Source organism: Plecotus auritus, assembly GCF_963455305.1.
Source record: "Plecotus auritus genome assembly, chromosome: 7".
In the NCBI taxonomy this organism is placed as follows: Eukaryota; Metazoa; Chordata; class Mammalia; order Chiroptera; family Vespertilionidae; genus Plecotus; species Plecotus auritus.
This window is the reverse complement of record NC_137774.1, coordinates 42906520-42924769: the sequence shown is the minus strand read 5'-3', so window position 1 is coordinate 42924769 and position 18250 is coordinate 42906520. Positions and strand designations below refer to the sequence as shown.

The window sequence follows — 18250 nt, the reverse complement described above, 5'->3', positions numbered from 1 at the left end:
TAACTGGTTTGAGTTCTCTCTGTGTCTGAGATGGCATATGATGATCGTTCAGGTCATAGGCTTAAAAGCCACACCTGGATTTAAAACCCTGCCACTTATTAACCCCGTGACCTCAGGCAAGTGACTAACTCTCAACTTTGTCTTCCCAGTCTGTCAACTGCTGCTGCTGCACCTAGGTAGTCATGGTGAGCATGAAATAATTCCAACTGCCAGTTCCCATTATGTTCCCTCCTTCCTCAGAGCTTTCAAATACACATCTGCCTGTAACACCTTGCTCCCCCTCTCACTTACTGGATTATCTATCCTTCACTTCAGATCTCAGGTCACCACAGACTAGGTTAAAGACCCCTAGGTAGTCGCTCTCAACTATTTTTCTTTCAGAGTTCTTATCAAGTTGATTATTAAACTTCTATGTGACCATTTAATCAACGTGCATTTCATCAATGCTTCAGACTGTGGGCTTCTGAGGGTACCCCTGGCTCCTAGCAACCGTTCAGTAAATAATAGCTATTTCGATATTAAGCAGCACTTGAGCGCACTGAAGGCCTCCAGCCTGCCCTGGCCCCTCGGGTGGGTGGGAAGCCGGGGGCCGGGCCGGGGCTAGTCTGTGGTCTCAAGGCCTGCAGGGTTGGGGGCTGGGGTCCTTCCCAAGGCACATTCTGTCTGACTCCACACGCCACAGCACGAGCAACCCAGGGGAAGGCTGCACCACCAGGCCGACCGCGCCCAACGCTGGCAGGCGAACTCTTGAGCCCGCCTGCAGGGAAGTTACTCAAAGAACGCAAATGGGGAGCCTACAGCCAATCGGACCGGCAGAGGCATTTTCTTCTCTCCAACATCACGACCCTCTCGGAGAACTGGGGAAAAGTAAGGCTACAGATGGGAAGGGTTGGAAAGAGGTTAAATCAAGTAGGGGGGGCATAGGGCAGCGAAAGGACCCATCAGCCAATTGGAGGTGCTTGAGGTGGGTGGATGGGTGGGCTAGAGGAAGGTCTTTAATAGGCAGACCTTTAAGATGGCCAATAGAGGTGAAAGGATTGCGGATGGGCGTGTCCTGGACCCAATCAGAATGGGAATGGGTCGTGGGACACTCCGGCCCGGAGTTGGGAGGGGCTGAGTGACCGAACACGCCCTCCTGCGACCCGAAGGCGGGCCAAGGAGCACCCAAGTTGGGTGGGGTCGGAGGCAACCTACCAATCAGAGCACGCCAGGAGCGGACAAGCGGGCCTGTTGGCGAATGGAAAACAAGGACTGCGAGGCCAGGAAAGAGGCAGGAAGCTGGCACTTGGCTTCGGGTAGCCAATCACCGTCCGCTACGAACAGCGGGCGGGTCAGCAGCCCTTGTAGGGACTCTGGGGGGCCTATGAAGGGGCCTTTGAGGGGTTTTTCAAGGTTGAAGAGGCGGCACCGTCTAAAGGAGGAAGAATGCGGTCCTGAGAACCGAATGAGGAAAAGCAGATGTGATTTGGGATCCTCACCTCGGGCCCTGCGCCGAGTCTCCTGGTCACTGAGGCTGGGTGGCTTTTCCATGGAGCTCAGGATGGAGCCCAGTAGGTCCGCCATCTTGGGAGTGACAGAGACGGGGCGGTGCGTCTTAAAGGGAAGGACGAAATGCCTTTAAGGCCGGAAACACGTCGGAGGTGGAAAACCTCGCACCGGTCCCGCCCAGGCGCTGAACTGGCCGGGCGCGCGGCAGCCTCTCCTGCCGAGGCCCCGCCCCGGCCCCCCTCTCCCCACGCCTAAGGCTTAGACAGAAGTCGGAGGCTGGCTGGTGCAGCGATGTTTAATGGCATTTCTTAGAAACTAAGCCCATGCACAAGTAGAAAGTGCTCGTGGGGCCGGCGGAGGCCCCCACAGCGTCCGGGAACCACAAGCCCGGCCACGCAGCCCTCCCCGCGGCGCCTTAAATAGATTCTTCACTATACTCTGTATGTTACATATTTACAAACCCCTCCCATCAGGGGATGGGGTGGGACTCCGCAACGCGTTCTTACATACAGTCTCCCCTTTGGCCCCGAAGTTGGTGGCCAGAGTCGGAGTGACGGGGGGAAGACAGGGCCAGAATGGGAGGAAACATGCGGAGTCGGGTGGGGGCACGGTCAGCCCTGAAACACGAGGGGCGAGCGCAGCGAAGGCAGAGGTGGGGCCAGGCCGATACATTCAGAGACGCGTCGAACAAATAAATAAGGCAATTCGGGAAAGGGGTGAGGCGGGTGCAGGCAAGGAGGGAGCTGTGGAGAAGGGGCAGGCAGGGCTCCGGAGGTCACAGCTAAAGATGCAGGTATGTGGGGTGTGGGTCTTCTGGAGCCAGGGACCAAAAGAGGGGGCACGACCCAGAGGGAAGAGCTGGGGGGTAGGAGAGGGAGTTCAGCACTTTGGAGGGGGAGGCGGGTAGAGACCTAGGAAGATCTCCAAATAAAGTGACGAGGAAAGCTGCCGGCAGGGCTCCTCCCCCAGAGAGCCCTCTCCCTTAAGACGGCAAGGAGCGGCCTCGAGAATTGGGAGAGGTCAGGTGGCCAGTCCAGGTTGGGGAAGCCCTTCCAGCTCCTGGTTCTGCTTCAGTTCCCTCATCCTGCAGAGAAACAAGGAAGGAGTCGAGATCAGCACATCTGGGGAGGTGGGGTGATGGAGGTGGCTGAGCAAAATCCAACAGAAGAAAGGATGGGTACCTGTGTCGGCAGCGTCGCAGGAATCTCATGATTTTCCGGGCTGCCTGGTCCTGCTTTTTGGTGAGAAAGGAGCCTCTGGCAGAAGGAAGAAAAGATGAGGAAAACTCACACAACACTCGGGCATCCTGTCCTCAGCCCTTTGGGACCCTAGCAAGGAAAGGCTGGGGGCAGAACGACGGGCTGGGAGTTGGGGGTCTATGGGCCATGGGCATGGATGCCGTGGGCAGGCACAGAGGGCTAGGGGCTGGACCCCTACTTGTTTCGGGGAGGTAGGCTGCCCGTGGGCCGGCGGCGGTAGGAGCGGTAGTGCTGCTGGATGAGCACAGCTGCTCGGCGGCTCTGCTGAAATCGCTTCTGTTCATAGTAGCTTCGAAACTTGCTCTGGATCAGGATGGCCGCCTGCGTCATCTTCTTATAGAGAGCAAACTGTGGGAGTGGGGAGGAGAGGCGGGCTGAATTGGAGGGACGGAAACCAAACCCTGAGGGTCACCCCAAGTTCAGCTGACGCGGGTCTCTTTCCCTAATCCACATGCTCGTGGAAAGGCTTGAATCACCACAGACAACCTCACACCCGGATCTCATGCCTAATACCTTAAGAGCAATCCAGGTCAGCTTGTGGAGAGAGAAGGGGAGTCAGGGTTCCAGCAGCATTCTGGATGCTCTGGGCTGGAATGGGTGGGTGTGGTTGTTATGCTTTAGGGAGGGAAGGGACTCACCTGCTTGTACTTCCGGTAACAGCGCTGGATCACAGCTGCTGCTACCTCCTGCTGCTCCTTCAGCCACCGGCCCTAAGGGGAAAGCAGAAGTCTCAGCACCTAAAGGCCCACCTCACAGACATGTGATCTGTCCCTCCAACTTGCCTGAGGTCCCCTGACCTTCGGCCCAAGGCCACTTTGGGTGACTGCTCTCCCTCCCAAAGTCCTGGGAGTCCACAGTCTGCCCTGACTCAAAGATTGTGTAATTCTTTCCCTGAGACCTCCCAGCCTCCTGACCTTGTACTTTCGGAAGGCCGTCTGGATGACTCGGGCTGCTTCATACAGTTCCCGCTGCTCATGATCCGATAATGTCAGCAGGGCAAAATCACTCTCCATCTTGCCACTGGCCGATGCAGAGAGAAACTCTGCCCAGGAAGGAGCTGGAGGAACCGCCAGGCGTCCCCGCTCAAAAGACAGTTCGCTGTAGGGGTAGGGAGAGGGCAGTCATGGGGCATGTGAAGTCCCCCTTTTGCCCAGGGGTTGCTATGAAGGGACAGCCCCAACAATGGAGCCTGGAGAGTATGGGTTCAGAGCTCAGCCAGTTTCAATGCCCTTCTCAAAGGCCCGTAGGGCCTCTGCCATAATGGATCTTTGACTATGGGGAAGCTGCCTTCCCCTTCCCATCTTCCCTCGAACAAGAATCTGGAGGCTTTGTCCTAAGCTGGTCACCTGGGAGGGGCGGAGCTGGGGAAATGGTCCACATTCTCCAGGTAGCTGGCCAGCCAGGACATGGTCTCGCTGAGCCCCAGGGCCCCTGTCCGCTCCCGTATTGAGGCTCCAGCCTCAGGCAGCCCCACAAAGCCCTCTCGTTTAATCCGCTCTGGTGTGGCTTCGATGATTTGCTTGGCCAGTGAGATCATGTCCACCTGGATGGAGAAGTGGGGTGAGCCTCGGGGGTCCCCACTGCCAGATGTTCCTGCCCTGACACAGCTGTAGCCTCAGTCCCCTTCCTGTCTTATTCCTCCTCTCACCACCAGATGAGGCATCAGGGATTTCTGTCCTTTCTAACCCCATCTTTCTCAGCCACTATTCCAAGATTCATTCGTTTGTATTTACTGGGCCTCCACCTGTGTTGAGATGTGGAGAACATAGGATAGGAAGGACATACTCCAAATGGAGAGTCAAGCTGAGCAAATGAAGGATTTAGCCTTCCAGGCTGACTGCTTACTGTCCTACCCAGGCCTGGCCCATGCATGCACATCATACCCACAGGTTTGGCCATGCCTGCCACCCCACCCCCCTTCAGCTCTCCAAGAACCAGCTCAACCAACCACACAACACCCTATTGAATGGCTTCAGCCTTGCTTTTACTCCAGTCCTGACGCCTGCAGCACTTCTTGCTGGCCACATGTAACACAGCCTACCTTGTGGGATCTTAAGTTTTTTGTACTTATAGTGCTACTCGGACCTCTCTAATCCATTTGCCTCTCTAAAGCCGGCATGTCCTCTGGTTCTTGCTGCTATACCTAAAGATTTACTCTCATTTATTTACCCCACAAGAGTTTCTTAGCTTTTACTATGTACAAGCTTCCTCCTCACCAAGTCATTGCCAGATACCTCCATCTTGCCAAGCTCTCTCTTCCACAACCCTCCCAATTTCTCTCTATCACTCTGGTTTCCCAGGAAGCTTGTCTCTTCATGGATCAACAGGTAACCCCTACAATCCAGCTCTAACTGAAGATATTCCCCAGAATTTTTAACCTCTGATGCCTCATGACTTCTGAGTCAAGCTCTGATAGAAGTTAAGCAAAGGATTACCTTGCTTGTTGGCCTCCCCCACCCCTGCACCCCTCTTTCTAGCCCTCATAATTCCATCACATGAGCAGTACCGGGATCACGTCCACAGCCGGAGGGCTGTAAGCTTCCTCTGGAGCAGCCCCTGCATCCAGGGCTGGTGGGAGAGGAGATGGTGAGGGTGGGGGCCCTTTGGGGTTGGTGGCTTCATAGTCCATGAGGAGTAGGGGGGCCTCTGGGGCACCAGAGGAGAGCGGGCCTGGGGCCATCTCCATAATAATCTCAGAGGCTGGCAGAGGAGCTGGGGGAGGACTTCCATCTGGGGCACTAGAATAGGCTGATGTGACAGAAAAGGTGCCATCGGACAGCTCTGAGGGCGAGGAGACACTGCTCAGACCTGGAAGGTAAGGGAGGAGGGTGAGGGCAGCAGAGGCCATCTGCCATCCCTTGAGACACCTATCTGCCCCATCTTTGCTCTCAGTCTCCCTGTCTGTTCTTGCTAGTATTATCTCCCCTTCCCTGCCTCCTCCTCGATTTCCCTCTCCCACACTTTCTGTCTCCCACTCTTCAGCTTCCCATGGCCTACTGTCCCACCCACATCCCCTCTTAAAAAGATTAGGGATAACCCTCACCCGTGTCTGGACTGGAGGAGGGTGGCGACAGGGCAAGTGGGGGCTCAGCTGAAGCTTCCTGCCTCTGCAGTTCCTCAAGGCAGCGGGCAAGGCGCACATGACCCCGGGAGTGAGCCACCGACAGGGGGAGGCGGCCCAGAGAGTCGGGAATGCTCAGCGCCTGCCGATTCCAACGGAAAAGGAGCACAGCGGCTTCCAGGTGCCCCAGGGCACAAGCCCACATCTAAGGGGAGGGGCAGGGAAAGGACAGTCGGAGGTGAGGCCAGAGGCCCTTTCTCCTGGTGTCCCATCTTCAGTCCCTTGTCCTCCCCACTCCTGCAGGTCTTCCCTTCAAAGCCCCCTTCCCATCTCCCCTCGCCCCACATGCACCCAGGACCATGGCATCCTCACCAGGGGAGTGCAAGAGAAGTGATCCACGTTGAGTGGGTCAACCTCTTGCTCTAAGTCCAAGCTTCCGGTCTCCACACTTCTGGAGGGTTTGGGGAAGGGACAACAGAGCCCAGTTAGGGGAAAAGTGGGCAAAGTGGGGACATAGGAACTGAAGGGCCTGGGAAGCCAGCTGTCTAGAAGCACTACAGTCAGTGGGATGAGGCAGTCAGAAATTAATAAATGTGAGGGGTGGGGGCGGTGCTGGGAGCAGGTGGAGGGATTGAACAAAAAAGAAAAGGAGAACTCATGACATGGACAACAGTGTGGTGATTATAGGCTGGGGGGGGGCGGTGGCTGTGGAAGAGGGGATGAATGGTGATGGAAAAGAAATAAATGTAAGGAGGTCAAGAAGTCAGTGTTGTAACTCGGGGGATGTTAAAATTCCTCCCAACACACATCTTCCAGCCCCTCTTCCTTCCCAGTGACTCCAGCTCCCTCTTAGCAGGGCTTCAGTGCCCTGACACTTCTGTTCCAGTGGCTGCCCAGTCCCCGCCCTGCGGCCCCTGCTCACCGCCACTGGCTCAGGGTCTCGATGAGGCGGGCGTAGCCCTGGGCAGCGGCCAGGTGCAGAAGACTCATGCCCCGGAAGGGGCTTTCGTGGGCCAGACGTTCAGGACCCCTCCAGGTGGAGCGTGGGATCATGCTCTCTACCAAGACCACTACCCGTGCCTCGAACCCGGGCCCCTGGCCTTCATCCTGCAATACACATCACCTTATGCAGAGAACTGAGCATCTGGTCCTCTGGTTTGAGATGGCCTTGGCCATCCCATACCTGGCCTCTCAGCTTCTAATTCTGCCCGCCCCCCACACTTCTCACTCCAGGTTTCCACCACACAGACCTCTGAAGGCCTGTCAGTTCTCCCAGTTCAAGTTCCTGGATGTCCCCTACTCCCATTGCCAACTTCCTGCAGACCCTCTGGCAGCCAGATCTCACACCCCCTGGCCCGTGTTGTGCCTTCACATCAGCTCAGGTCAGTGCCATATCCACAGATGCTTCTCCCCTTCAGAACCAGAGTCCTCTCCCAGTCTTCTTCCTTCAGACACTCAGGACTCCCAGAGCACTGACCCCCAACCTCCTGGTCCCCTCCCCCACCCTCTCCTTCACCTCCACCCTTCTTCAGACCAGAAATAGTCCGAAGCCTGTCATGCCAAGAGGGTGCCCAGAATAGCCACTCTTGCCACAGGGCGGGGGTGGGAGCAGGGTGACGTCAGGGATTAGGGAGGAGGGCTGCTGAGGCGGCGGGGGACAGGAGAGTGGAAGTCACACGCGAGAGCCATTTTCTTTAGGAAGACCCTCCCTCCATTCACTAGCTCCCTCATGGAAGTACCTGCATTGGAGGCCCATCAGGACCCTGGCAAGGTGCCTGGCCAGCTGCTGCGATCTCTGCCATCCGCTTCTCCATCTGCTCCAGCCGCTCCAGTATGGACATCCGGAACTGGTTGTCTGAGGGGGAAAGGGTATGGGAGGCTTATGGGCAGGGTCTAGGTGATGCCCTTAACACAGAACTAGACCTATCCCAGGATCTGGGAGGTAAAGACACTGAATCATATTCTTTACTCTTCTCCAAAACAACAGCCCCTTTACCCACCCACCTTTGAAACTCAGTCCTTAAGCTAGGGCTCTTAACACTACTCATCGACCCAGGACCAGAATCCAGAACCACAACTGTGTCCTTCAAGGCACAGAGACAGAAGGAATTCCCACATAGTATCCAGCCCCGAACTGCTCCAGATCATACACACACTCCCTCAGCCTTCTCCTAGGTGAAACGCTGTCAGCTCTTCCCCAGACACTACCTCTGTCCCCCATGCTGGGGCTGAAGGACTCTGTTAGCCCCAAACAGCTCAGGAACTGTGATTTGAAAAGCACCGCCCCTTCCTCCTGGCCCCCCACAGCTGTCCACAAAGAGGATGGTGGGGAGGGAACGTGACAGAGATGGATAGCCATCCATTCCTCCTCCTCCCCTCACCCCATGCACAAATACACACGCGCGCGCACACACACACATCCCAAGCTATATCTGTCCCCTCTTGAGATCACACAAGGACAAGGAGGAGGGGCGGGAGGGGATCAGAGCCATGGAAAAACAAGCATTAAGAAACAGCCTGGAGGTCAGGGATGTTCTGAGATGCTAGGCAGAAGGGGCCAAGGCATAGAAGTGATGGTGGGGAGGAAGGTGGAGAAGGATGAGCAGAAACCCTTGTATAACAGGGAGGAGAGAGAGCAGAAAGGATAAACAAGGGAAGAGAGAGGACGAAGGAAAGCTGGGGACTGTACCAAACAGCAACAAGGAAGAGAAGAAGAGGGACAAGTTAAGACCCTGGTCCAAAGAGAAATGAAAGAGGGGAGAGCTATGGTATAACTGATTAGGCAGGGACAGGAAAGGAAGGCGAGGGGCAGTCACAGCAGGACAGACAGAACAGGCCCGGGAGACCTGGCAAGATCCCATGGTAGGCTGCAGGGCAACCCACACACAGCCCCCTGAAGGGGCCGCTCAGGGAGGTGAGCCAGGACGAGCCCAGAGGGAGACAAGTAGGCATGGAGGGAGACACCTCAGGGTGACAGCAGAACTGAGACACTCAGAGGCAACAACAGAGACACCCAGAGGAGAAGACAGAGAAGCGCACACCCTGAGAAAGAAACAGGAGCGGAGAGAAACAATGTCTCAAAGCCAGTGCTGGATTTAAATAAATACACACAGCCCAGCCAGCACAGCTCAGTGGTTGAGCATCGACCTATGAACCAGGAGGTCACGATTCCATTCCTAGTCAGAGCACATGCCTAGATTGCAGGGTCGATCCCCAATGCGGGGCATGCACGAGGCAGCCAATCAATGATTCTCATCATTGATGTTTCTCTCCCTCTCTGAAATCAATAAAAATATACTTAAAAAAATACACACATACACATGCATGTATGCACATCTTTGAGTGTTTGTATGAGAAAGTACAGCATGCTATTAAAGTGGTAGATATTACTGAGTAGTAGTATCAGCAGTTTTCACTTTTAGTTTGTGCTTTTCTATAATTTCCTGTAATAAATACCTATCTTTATGGAGAGGAAAATAATACATGTCTATATGTATGTACACACTCGCACATCCTATGTGTATTTGCTCTAGAGCAGCTGTGGGCAAACTACGGCCCGCAGGCCGGATCCAGCCCGTTCGGCTGTTCTATCTGGCCCGCGGAGCCGAAAGAGCGGAGGGTTCTCTTGCTCTCCCCTCCGCTCCTTTACTTTGAATTTATATTAGTTCACACAAACACTCCATCCATGCTTTTGTTCCGGCCCTCTGGTCCAGTTTAAGAACCCATTGTGGCCCTCGAGTCAAAAAGTTTGCCCACCCCTGGTAGACCCTGTCCCTGCTCCCGCCTCTTGGTCTCTCTTGCCTAGATCCCATCCTTTGGGGTGGAGAAGGCAGGGCAAGGACTGAGACAACATGGCTCCCAGAGGCACAGGGAAGAGGGGGTAAGGGAAGGTTGCTGCTGCATTTAGAAACGACCAGTGAAGCAGGAGCTGAGAAAAGACTGGTAAATGTGGGCTCGGTGGTGGCCACCTGAGTGCTGAAGGGTCTAGGAGTGTCATGCTCAAAGGTTGTGGGGCCCGACACTTGGGATCCAAGGGCTCGCTACTTACCATCTAGTGACAGCCAGTCGAGCTGAGTACTAGGCAGGGACAGGAATCGGCGGGCTCGATACTCAAAGAGCACAGAGGCAGAAAGGGGTCCCTCCCGCCCGGCCACCTGCAAAGACACCAGCCCTACCTCATGGGCTGGGGAGGGCAAGGTCAGTGAGAAGGGCTCTCTCCCCCAGCGCCTTCTCTGGCCCTCTGTGTTAGAGCCATGGATGGTCATTTCATAGTGAGCTCCCCAGCTTCCCTGCTGTGGGCCAAGAGGCTGCTGGCTTCGGGGCCTTGGCACTAACTGGGAAGGGATTCCATTCCTTTGAGAACTCAGTATCTGCTATGGGCCAGAGACCCCTTGGACTCTAGACCCTGTAGTTAAGGATGTTTGTTATTCAGCACCAAGGCCTGGAAGCTGAGGGTCAAGGGACACCTATACTTATAAATAATTTGATGGTATATAAACCCCTAGGTCTCCCAGAATCAGTGTCCAGACGTCATGACCCTGTTACTAAGATGGGAGGAAGGAGAGCTAGCTGCTCACCAACGGTGTCTAGTGAGAGCGCTGTCCCAGCTATGGCCTTGAAAAGGAAACCATCAGGCCCTGGTCCCTGATGCACCATCTGTGCACCATTGAACAGGGCTGTTGAGATGGGGGAGAATACACGCACCGACAACAAAGCTGTCACCGCGTCACTGGTGAGCCTTTGGGGTCCCATAGTAAGGCTGACTGCTGAGTGCAGGGTTGGGGACAAGGTTGGTGGCAAAAGGGCAGAGACTAGAGGTTGCTCTGGCAGTGACGTCTAGACCAGCGCTGTCCCAACAAAACGTTCCTCAGTGATGGAAGTGCTTATCCACACTGCTTATCCACCATAGGGTAGCACTGGCCAGGTGGCTATTGATCACTCAGAATGTGGTTAATGTGACTGAGGAACTGAATTTTAAATTTTACTTAATTTTAATTGATTGCAATGGGCACATGTGGCTAACGGTTACTATATTAGATGGAAGCCAATGTCCTTCAGTCCCAAGATTGGTGGGAGGAGACCAACATCTCTCCCTTTTCATTCTTCCAAGAGCTAGACTCTGGCCATAAGGCCGGAACAGACATCAGAGACTCCCTGGGTCAAATGCCTGACCTTACAGGAGGGGAGGCCAAGGACCCGAGAAAAGAGCAGACTAAGGTCACTAGTCCAGTAAGGAGTAGATTTCTTGGACCAGAACCCAGATCTTCTGACACCTAAGCCCAGACTCATTTGCCTGCTGGAAGACCGTGGGACTCAGCCTCAAGACTGAATGCTTTGTGCTCTCAGGAACAACTCAACACGTTTGTCCCCAGGGCTTCCAGAAGTCCTAAATGCCGTTAGCTAGTCCCTTCCCCTACTAGTCCCTATCCCCATACCGGGACAGTAGCAGCGTAAGACACCAGGCTGGACGAGTGATGCTGGCACTGCGATGTGATCAAAGACACAGGAGTAATGCTCGGAGGCCTCCGTCCAAGGACCCGTGATGAGCACCTTGACCCCACCCTGCAGACAGAAGTCAGAGGGCCCTGTGGCTAGAGCTCTGTTGGGTATTCATTCACTCGCTCATTCATTAATATAGACTCTCAGAGAGTATCTACTTTGTGGCAGGCCCTGTGCTAGAGTCTGGTGGTACAGGGACTGGACAGGACCCACTGGGGTAAGGTCAGCTAGTCTGTCCCTCCTCCCCAACATCCCTGCCCTCCACCTGAGCCTGCTAGCCTCACCCAAGGCTACCGACTCATTTGCAGATAGCCGTCATCAGGAGGAAGTCCTTTTTTAGGCCCCAACTGTAGTTCCTCCTTCCCCTCGCTAGGGCAGCATAAAGCAGAACTTCCCTACTAATGAAGACAGTCTTTTAGCTTCCCAAAGTCTGCAATCATATCCCGACTATGTTTTCTCATCTCCATACTAAGTTGCCCCAATCCCCTCCCTGTGAAAGTCACCAAGGGAATGAAGTCCCCTGGGCACTTGGGGACTCATACAACCACGTGGAATGGGAAGGGAGGGAGAAGGGTGAGTCAGAAGGACTATGGAAACAGGAAAGAAGCCACTGTGGAAAAATAGAGGTTGGGAGAACTAAGCAGCCATGGTAACTAGGCCCCATACCATGGGGTAAGAGGGACAGGGATGAGAGACTCACCTCTGGGTAGGACCACTCTGGGGAGAAGTCTGTGATGGTGCTAAGAGCAGGTGAGAGCTGGGGGTTTGGGGCAGGGATGCTTGGAGCTTCCTCACTGATGAGTTCTCCCATAAGGTCTGGGAATGATGAAAGACTAAAGGGCTCCAGCTCGCTGGCCCCACTAGCTCCTCCAAACAAGGCCTCCCCTCTTCCTACCCTGCCCGATGGCTCCGAGGGGGCAGGTGAGGGGGGCGGTGAAGGAGGGGGTGAAGGTATGGGTGGGGCAGGCCCCTGGACCTTAAGGTCCTCTCCACTGTCATCATCTTGAATGAAGAAGCAGTTTCCTCTTCTCCCACCCCCTACTGACTGTGGAGGGGGACCCCGAGCAGCTGCCTGGGGCTCCAGGGCAGCAGCAGGCTCTAGGGCAGAACAGGGCGTATGGGCAGCCTCTGCCTCCGGGAAGTCTGGGCTTACCCCCTGCCCCCCTCCATATGTCTGGCCCCTCTGGGGGCTGTTGAGAAAACGATCAGGGTCAAAGGCAGGGCTGGGAGGAGCTGGTGGGGCAGAGGGCTCAGAACCAACAACCACTGCCAAGCTCATGGGAGGGTGCGGATCAGCCTGGGGAGCCAAGTGCCTGGTGGGCGTCAAGCCCCCAGTACGCTGCTCCAGTCCAGTCAGAAGTAAGATAGCGGTGCCACCCCTCGATGAACCCCCTTGAGAGGTGGGAGGACTAGGTCTGATCTCTAGGGGTTCTGCAAAGCCTGAGGAAGAGGAGGAAGAGGAGGAAGAAGATGGGGAGGTATGTGCCTTGGGGAGCTCTGGGGGAAGTGGGGCTACCAGTGGAGGGGGCTCAGGGGGATGGGGATGGGGGATAGAGGTCAGGGTTAAAGCTCGGGGCTCCACTTTGGGAGAGATGATGCGGTGTTTTGTGCTGCTGCATTTGTGCGTAAGGCTCCCGGAACCTGGAATGGAAAGTGGTAGGGAAGAGAGAAGGGATATGACACATCTTTCTCCATCATTCCCAGGCTGGGGTGGGGGCAGGGATAGTCTGTTCCCCAACTCTTCCTCTGTGCAGTCCCTTTGCAGGAATCCCAATTTTCCCACAACTTCCTCTTCAACCCTTACCCACCCCCACCTTTCCCCACACCTTCATGTAGTTAGTTCCTGGGACACCAATATATACCAGAGATGTAATACTGATTATGGCCACTGGGGGGCAGCAGAAACACTCCTCCTTCCTCATGTTAAACAGGACTGAAGGAGCATGGTGGGGCGGGGGGTGCGGGGAACAGAGGGCTTGGAGGAAAGGTGAGAAAAATAGGTAAAAGCATAAAAAAAAGGACAAAAAGAAAAAACCTAGGGGGTACCAATTAGGAGTAAAGCTAAGGCTGGGTCTAAGTGGTAGTGCTGGGGTGGAAGGAGTTGCTAAGGGTAGAAGGCAGATAAAAAGCTGGACTGCCAAGACTCAAGTAAAAGGAGCCGGGGTCAGTGTGCACCCAGATGGGAAGGGATGCAAATCCCAGCAAGATAGATAACCCCCTGGCTTAAGTGCAGTGTGACTAGACAGGACAAGAGCTCCAAAGTCGGGGGTCACTCACCAAGGCCCCCACTGCAGAGACAGGCATGGGTTCGTGGTGCAGGCTTGGTCGGGTGGGTGTCCAGGATCTGCTGCACCAGCTGCTCTACAGAGAACTCCTCTGTCCCGTTCCCACAGCTCCACTTGATGCCATGAACTAGAGGAGAGGTGGGGGGAAGTGCTATGGGACCCCCACAAAAGTCCCCAGAGCACCTTGACAGCTCGGCTCCTTCAAGCACCTGAGATGCTCCAAGACTTCTGGCAAGGTGCAAAGAGGCCAGCAGCCTCGAGACTGCTTGCATTTGTAGTTCACAGCTGTCCCTTCTCCACTTTAGAACTCACCAGGAGGCCTCGCACCCCCGCAGGAAAGCACCCTCCGGCTTAGAGGGACATGGTCACCCCACAGGCTCCTGGTGCCTCTGGGAGGGCCCTGTTTCCACTCTCCCTTGGAGCACTGTCCTAGCCCTGCTGCCTTACACATGGGCTTCAGCTGTCCCAACAGCTCCTCCCGGGACCACTTGAGCCACTCTCGACGGTCGCTGCTGATGGAACAAAAGATGGGGCTGCAGCCCTTTCCACAATCCTCCAGGGCTGGGACGTTAAGGTAGTGCACAAGGACGATGTCAGGGTTCTGAGGGCACAAGGGCACACACACAGAGCACGATGGGGTCCTGAGATCCAAAGCGATCTTCACTTTTTTCCCAGGCACCCCCCAACTCCATCCCCAAGTTCTGGTTCTCTCTATCCCAAACCCCCTACCTCCCAAGCTCCTTTACCCACTCAGAACTAGTCACCCTTCACTGCACCCTTCCAGACCCCATCTCCCTCAAAGAGCCAGGAAGAGTGTGCCTCCCTGAGCACTTCCATCCTTACCTGGAGCAGCCAGTAGCAGCGCCGATGGAATGTGGGGACGATGGAAGAGTGAACGTAGCAGCCATAGAGACACTGCCAGGAGACAGGCTGGGGTGGGGGGAGGGCTAGTCTGCTCCCCAACTCTTCCTCTGTTCAGTCCCTTTGCAGGAATCCCAATCTTTCCACCAGTTCCTCTTCAACCCTTACCCACCCCCACCTCTTCCCCACACCTTTAAAATCCCAGCACCCCAAATCATGGATGAGAGGCAGGAGAAGGGAACACTGGGACCAGGGCCTTACAATGAGGATCACATTTGAGATATAGGACTGTCTAGAAATCTGAGGGCAGGGCAAGAACACAACTAGATGAGGAGCAATGATTTGGGGAAGATAAACCTGTGCTTAGAGGTTAAATACTTGGATCCCTGAGGGAAATGCAAGTGAGGTGAGGGGACTGGGCATTGGTGTCCTCCAGGGGAGGCATAACCTAAGGCCTGCAGAGCTGGGACATGGAGGGAAATGGGGTGTGGAGGGTGGGCTATCAGCCAGATGATACAAAGCGAGTGAGAAGGGAGGGTGGTGAGGCAGACAATGGTCCCAAGTCCTGATAGGGCTGGAACCCAGCTAAGGGTTGAGAAGGGTGGGCCAAGGCAGATGAGCTGGATGCCTTGCTTACCTCCATGCCCTGGACCTTCAGCTTCATGTGGTCCTCTCGGGTGGTTTTCCCATCCTTCCGCTTCTTCCAGAGGTAACCATCCTTCCGGTATTTCACCTTCTTGCGGTTGTAGAGGATAATGGAGCCATTCTGAGGCCTGAAGACGGTAGGGTTGGCCTTGAGTTCTGTGAACAAAACCCAGGACCCCTGCCATTCGCCACCTTCACGAACTTTCTCACCTTGTCTTTGGGGCACAGGATAGCCACTCCTCATGCTTCTCAAAGGTGATCAAGTAGGATGCAATCTCCTGTAGAAGAGGAGGTACTCAGGTGGGTGTCCCCTGCATACAGTCTCAGACTGGCCTCTTGGCCACCCCCTCAGGGTCACTCTCTACTGAGTTCTGGCAGCTAGTGGAGGATGCTGCCAGCTATCTGGACCCAGCAAGGCTCATGCCCTTCTAAGAATCCCAGGTTCCATCACAAACGAAAGTCTAACCTCTGGAATTCCATTAGCCTGACTCCTTCCCTCCCTTCCAACTGGGGCTTTTATCTTGGGGCCAGACCTAAGCTCTTCATCATTCTTTGTTCATCATTATTTTACTCTCCAAATTCCACTTTTGTGCCACTTCCTGACTCAGAAAACTTCAATAGTTTGACATCACCAGGAATTCCAGATTCTTCAGCCTGACTCCAAGATTCTCCCTGACCAGGGATCAAACCATCGCTCCTACGTTCACACTATTTACCCATATTGCACCTACCATTCCTGCCGGACTGAACCACTGATTCTTCCCTGAACTTGAGCTGAGCAGCAATATCCTCAGTGTTAGTGCTGTACAAGCTTGAAGTGCCATGTACACATATCTTTGAGTCTGGAAATCCTAGCCATCCTATAGACCAAATCCCTTCCCAGATCTCCATGAAGCGCTGCTGACCTCTCTAGCCGTATCACACACACACACCCCTTTTGACTGACAGTCCTCTTCTAGTCAAATAATCAAATCAATAATGATCACCCACCAAGTACATACAAAGCACTGGGTGTAGGGAGCACAGAAGGTGTGTAACACAGGACATGCCCTCCAGAAGGAGCAAGCATAAGTGGTGGTTAAAAGCAGGAGCTCTGGAGCGAGTTAGAAAAGTACATGAGGTAAGTCATTTCCTCATCTGTACCACAGGGATAACCATACTTGCTCTATAGATAGCATCATCAGAGCTGCAGAATGAGATAGTGGAGGTCAAGTGCTTAACACAGTATCCGGTTTGTAAGAAATACTGTAAAGGTGGTAGCTATTATTCTTACTCAGGTGGCTATGCCAAGAAGTGAGTTCCTACAAGATGCAGGTCTTTATACCTCCCCTGTGGTCCCCAAAGAGCCGGGAATAGTACTCTGCACTTGGGAGTGTGGACAGACACAGAAAGACCCTCATTCCCTCTCACCAGACCTTGCTAAGCCCTGATCCCCCAAGCTCCCTAGGAAACCTCATTTGTATTCCACCGCAGCCGCTCTGGAGGCAGCAGTGGACATCGAGGAAGACACTCCAACAGCTTCTTCGGGAGAAAGATCTTCAGGTGGTGGCTGTTCTCTAGAGGGAATTAGAAAGGCGGGCTTAGGGTGCTGGCCTAGGGCAAAGGGCTGAATCCAGAGCGCTGGGGGAACTGAACAAGGAGAGCTGGGAATCCAAGAACTACAGGCACCACAGGGCAGGGAGGGAGGAAGGTTGTGTCCCAAGTGGGAACCTGGATTGTGAACTCACCAGCAACCTCGGTGGTGTCCTTGGTACTCATGGTGAGGGCTCCAGGGGCAAGGTCACCCCTGGCCGGAGGGGCCGGGGGGAGGGGGAGTCTGTGCTGGGATAAGAGAGAACAGGTCATGGCAGAAGCCCTCACACTTATCCAGGATGAGGTGGGAGAGGCAGTACAGAACTGGGCCATGGGAAAGAAGAGGAAGAGAGGAAGGAAGGGGATAGGCTCTGATGTGAGAGTAGAGCCAGGGAATGGGGGAGGGGGAGAGCCCAGACTTGGTGCCAGGAACCAACGTGAGTGGGGAGCCACGACAGAAGCATAATCAGGAAGAGTCGGGTGGAGTGGGGTGGGGTGGGGGAGGGGAGACACTGGCGGGCAGCGTAGGCTCTGGAGGAGGCTGGGGCTTTGGCGGGTCAGGTCCTGGGGACTGGGACTCAGGGCATCCGGTCCTTGGAGAATGGTTTGGCAAATGAGAGCCTGGATGCTGGGGGTTGGGCGTTGGGCAGGAGATCTAAGTCCAGTGGAGAGCGAGGCCTTGGAAGACACACCCTGAGTCCCTTCTCTATTTGATTTTTCCAAGAGGAAAGACAGATCTGATAACCGATCCTAACCTCTCTCTCTGGTCCAGGATGGTCAAGGCCTAGGATAATCTGGGATATTCACCCACGACCCAGCTTCACACCCTCAGGACAACCAGAGGCTGACAACCCTCTCCACCCCTAACCCACCTCTCTCCCCACCCTCCCCAAACGCCTCTGCTGCCCCCGGCCTCCAGCGTACCCTACACACCATCTACTCTCCGGCTCCAGCCCGAGCCCCCACCCTCCTGGGGGAACAGATGGAGCTGGAGGAGGCTGTCAGCGCGGGCTCCGCCAGGTGTCCGAGGATGAAGAGGGGGAGGAGGCCCCTCCGAGCTCGGCTGCGTGGGTTGGGGTAAGGACTCCGCCCCAGGGCGCAGGTGCACAGTCCGGGCTAGGCCGCCTACTAGGGTGCGGAGCGGGCCCAGGGGCGGCCCCCCACGGTGGGGCGGTGGTCCCCAGAGAAGCTCCGAGCTGGGAGAGTGCTGCCTCCAATCCGCAGGGAGGGATGTTCTGGAGAAACTGCGGAGCTGAGTCCGCGGGCGCGCGGCGCCCGAGGGGCAGTAGGGATTCGGGGGTCCCTAAGGCAGTCCCCGAGCGCAGGTCCGCGGTGGGGCCCTATGCGGAGCGGCTCCCCCTGACGCGGGGGAGGAGGACGGAAGCGGGCAGTGGAGCGACCGGAGGAGGGGCGGTGGTCTCCAGCGCGGCGCGCCGCGTCGGGACCGGTGGAGTTGCGCCCCCTGGCGCGGGGGCGGAGAGGCGGGCAAGAGGCCCTGGCTCTTACCTCCCGGGGTCCCGCAGGTGACGGCGGCAGCGGCCATTCTACCCCACACCGACCCCCCCCAGCGCCGGCTGACA

The 18250-nt window shown here is 55.5% G+C and overlaps 2 protein-coding genes across 10 annotated transcripts in view; both read right to left on the bottom strand.

The window, feature by feature from the left end:
• Window positions 1–2440, bottom strand: part of SPAG7 (sperm associated antigen 7) — a 5286-nt gene extending 2846 nt beyond the window's left edge. The window contains exons 1-2 of one of the 2 annotated variants that reach the window (XM_080682288.1): window positions 2400–2440; window positions 1479–1593 (exon numbers count right to left, since the gene is read on the bottom strand). In XM_080682288.1, coding sequence (XP_080538414.1) covers window positions 1479–1563 — 85 coding nt within the window. In that variant the 5' untranslated portion in view covers window positions 1564–1593; window positions 2400–2440. Of the gene's footprint in view, window positions 1–1478; window positions 1665–2399 lie in introns of those variants that run through there. The other variant, XM_080682287.1, reaches the window with a different exon arrangement.
• Window positions 1770–18250, bottom strand: CAMTA2 (calmodulin binding transcription activator 2). 8 transcript variants are annotated; one of them, XM_080682263.1, is made up of 23 exons: window positions 18177–18250; window positions 16826–16919; window positions 16551–16654; window positions 15309–15376; window positions 15091–15226; window positions 14436–14522; window positions 14040–14193; window positions 13585–13719; window positions 12008–12948; window positions 11244–11370; window positions 9857–9991; window positions 7548–7663; window positions 6731–6915; window positions 6181–6259; window positions 5791–6013; window positions 5254–5555; window positions 4094–4290; window positions 3662–3845; window positions 3386–3457; window positions 3261–3281; window positions 2926–3095; window positions 2670–2744; window positions 1770–2572 (listed from the first exon to the last, which is right to left on the bottom strand). In XM_080682263.1, the coding sequence occupies exons 2-23, from the start codon at window positions 16854–16856 to the stop codon at window positions 2509–2511; spliced, it is 3606 nt and encodes a 1201-aa protein (XP_080538389.1). In that variant the 5' UTR covers window positions 16857–16919; window positions 18177–18250; the 3' UTR covers window positions 1770–2508. The 8 variants fall into 8 exon arrangements, with proteins under 8 accessions (XP_080538389.1, XP_080538391.1, XP_080538390.1 ...); XM_080682265.1 differs by having other exon boundaries at window positions 14436–14507; XM_080682264.1 differs by having other exon boundaries at window positions 16826–16914; window positions 18177–18229.

Bases quoted from the DNA above. Each gene is read 5' to 3' on its own strand.
- CAMTA2 (XM_080682263.1), bottom strand. From the start codon at position 16,856: ATGAGTACCAAGGACACCACCGAGGTTGCTG. The intron at 7,664-9,856 runs GTAAGTAGCGAG...TTTCCCCCTCAG, and splicing joins CGACTGGCTGTCACTAGATG to ACAACCAGTTCCGGATGTCC. The intron at 6,260-6,730 runs GTGAGCAGGGGC...CAAACCCTCCAG, and splicing joins GAGACCCTGAGCCAGTGGCG to AAGTGTGGAGACCGGAAGCT.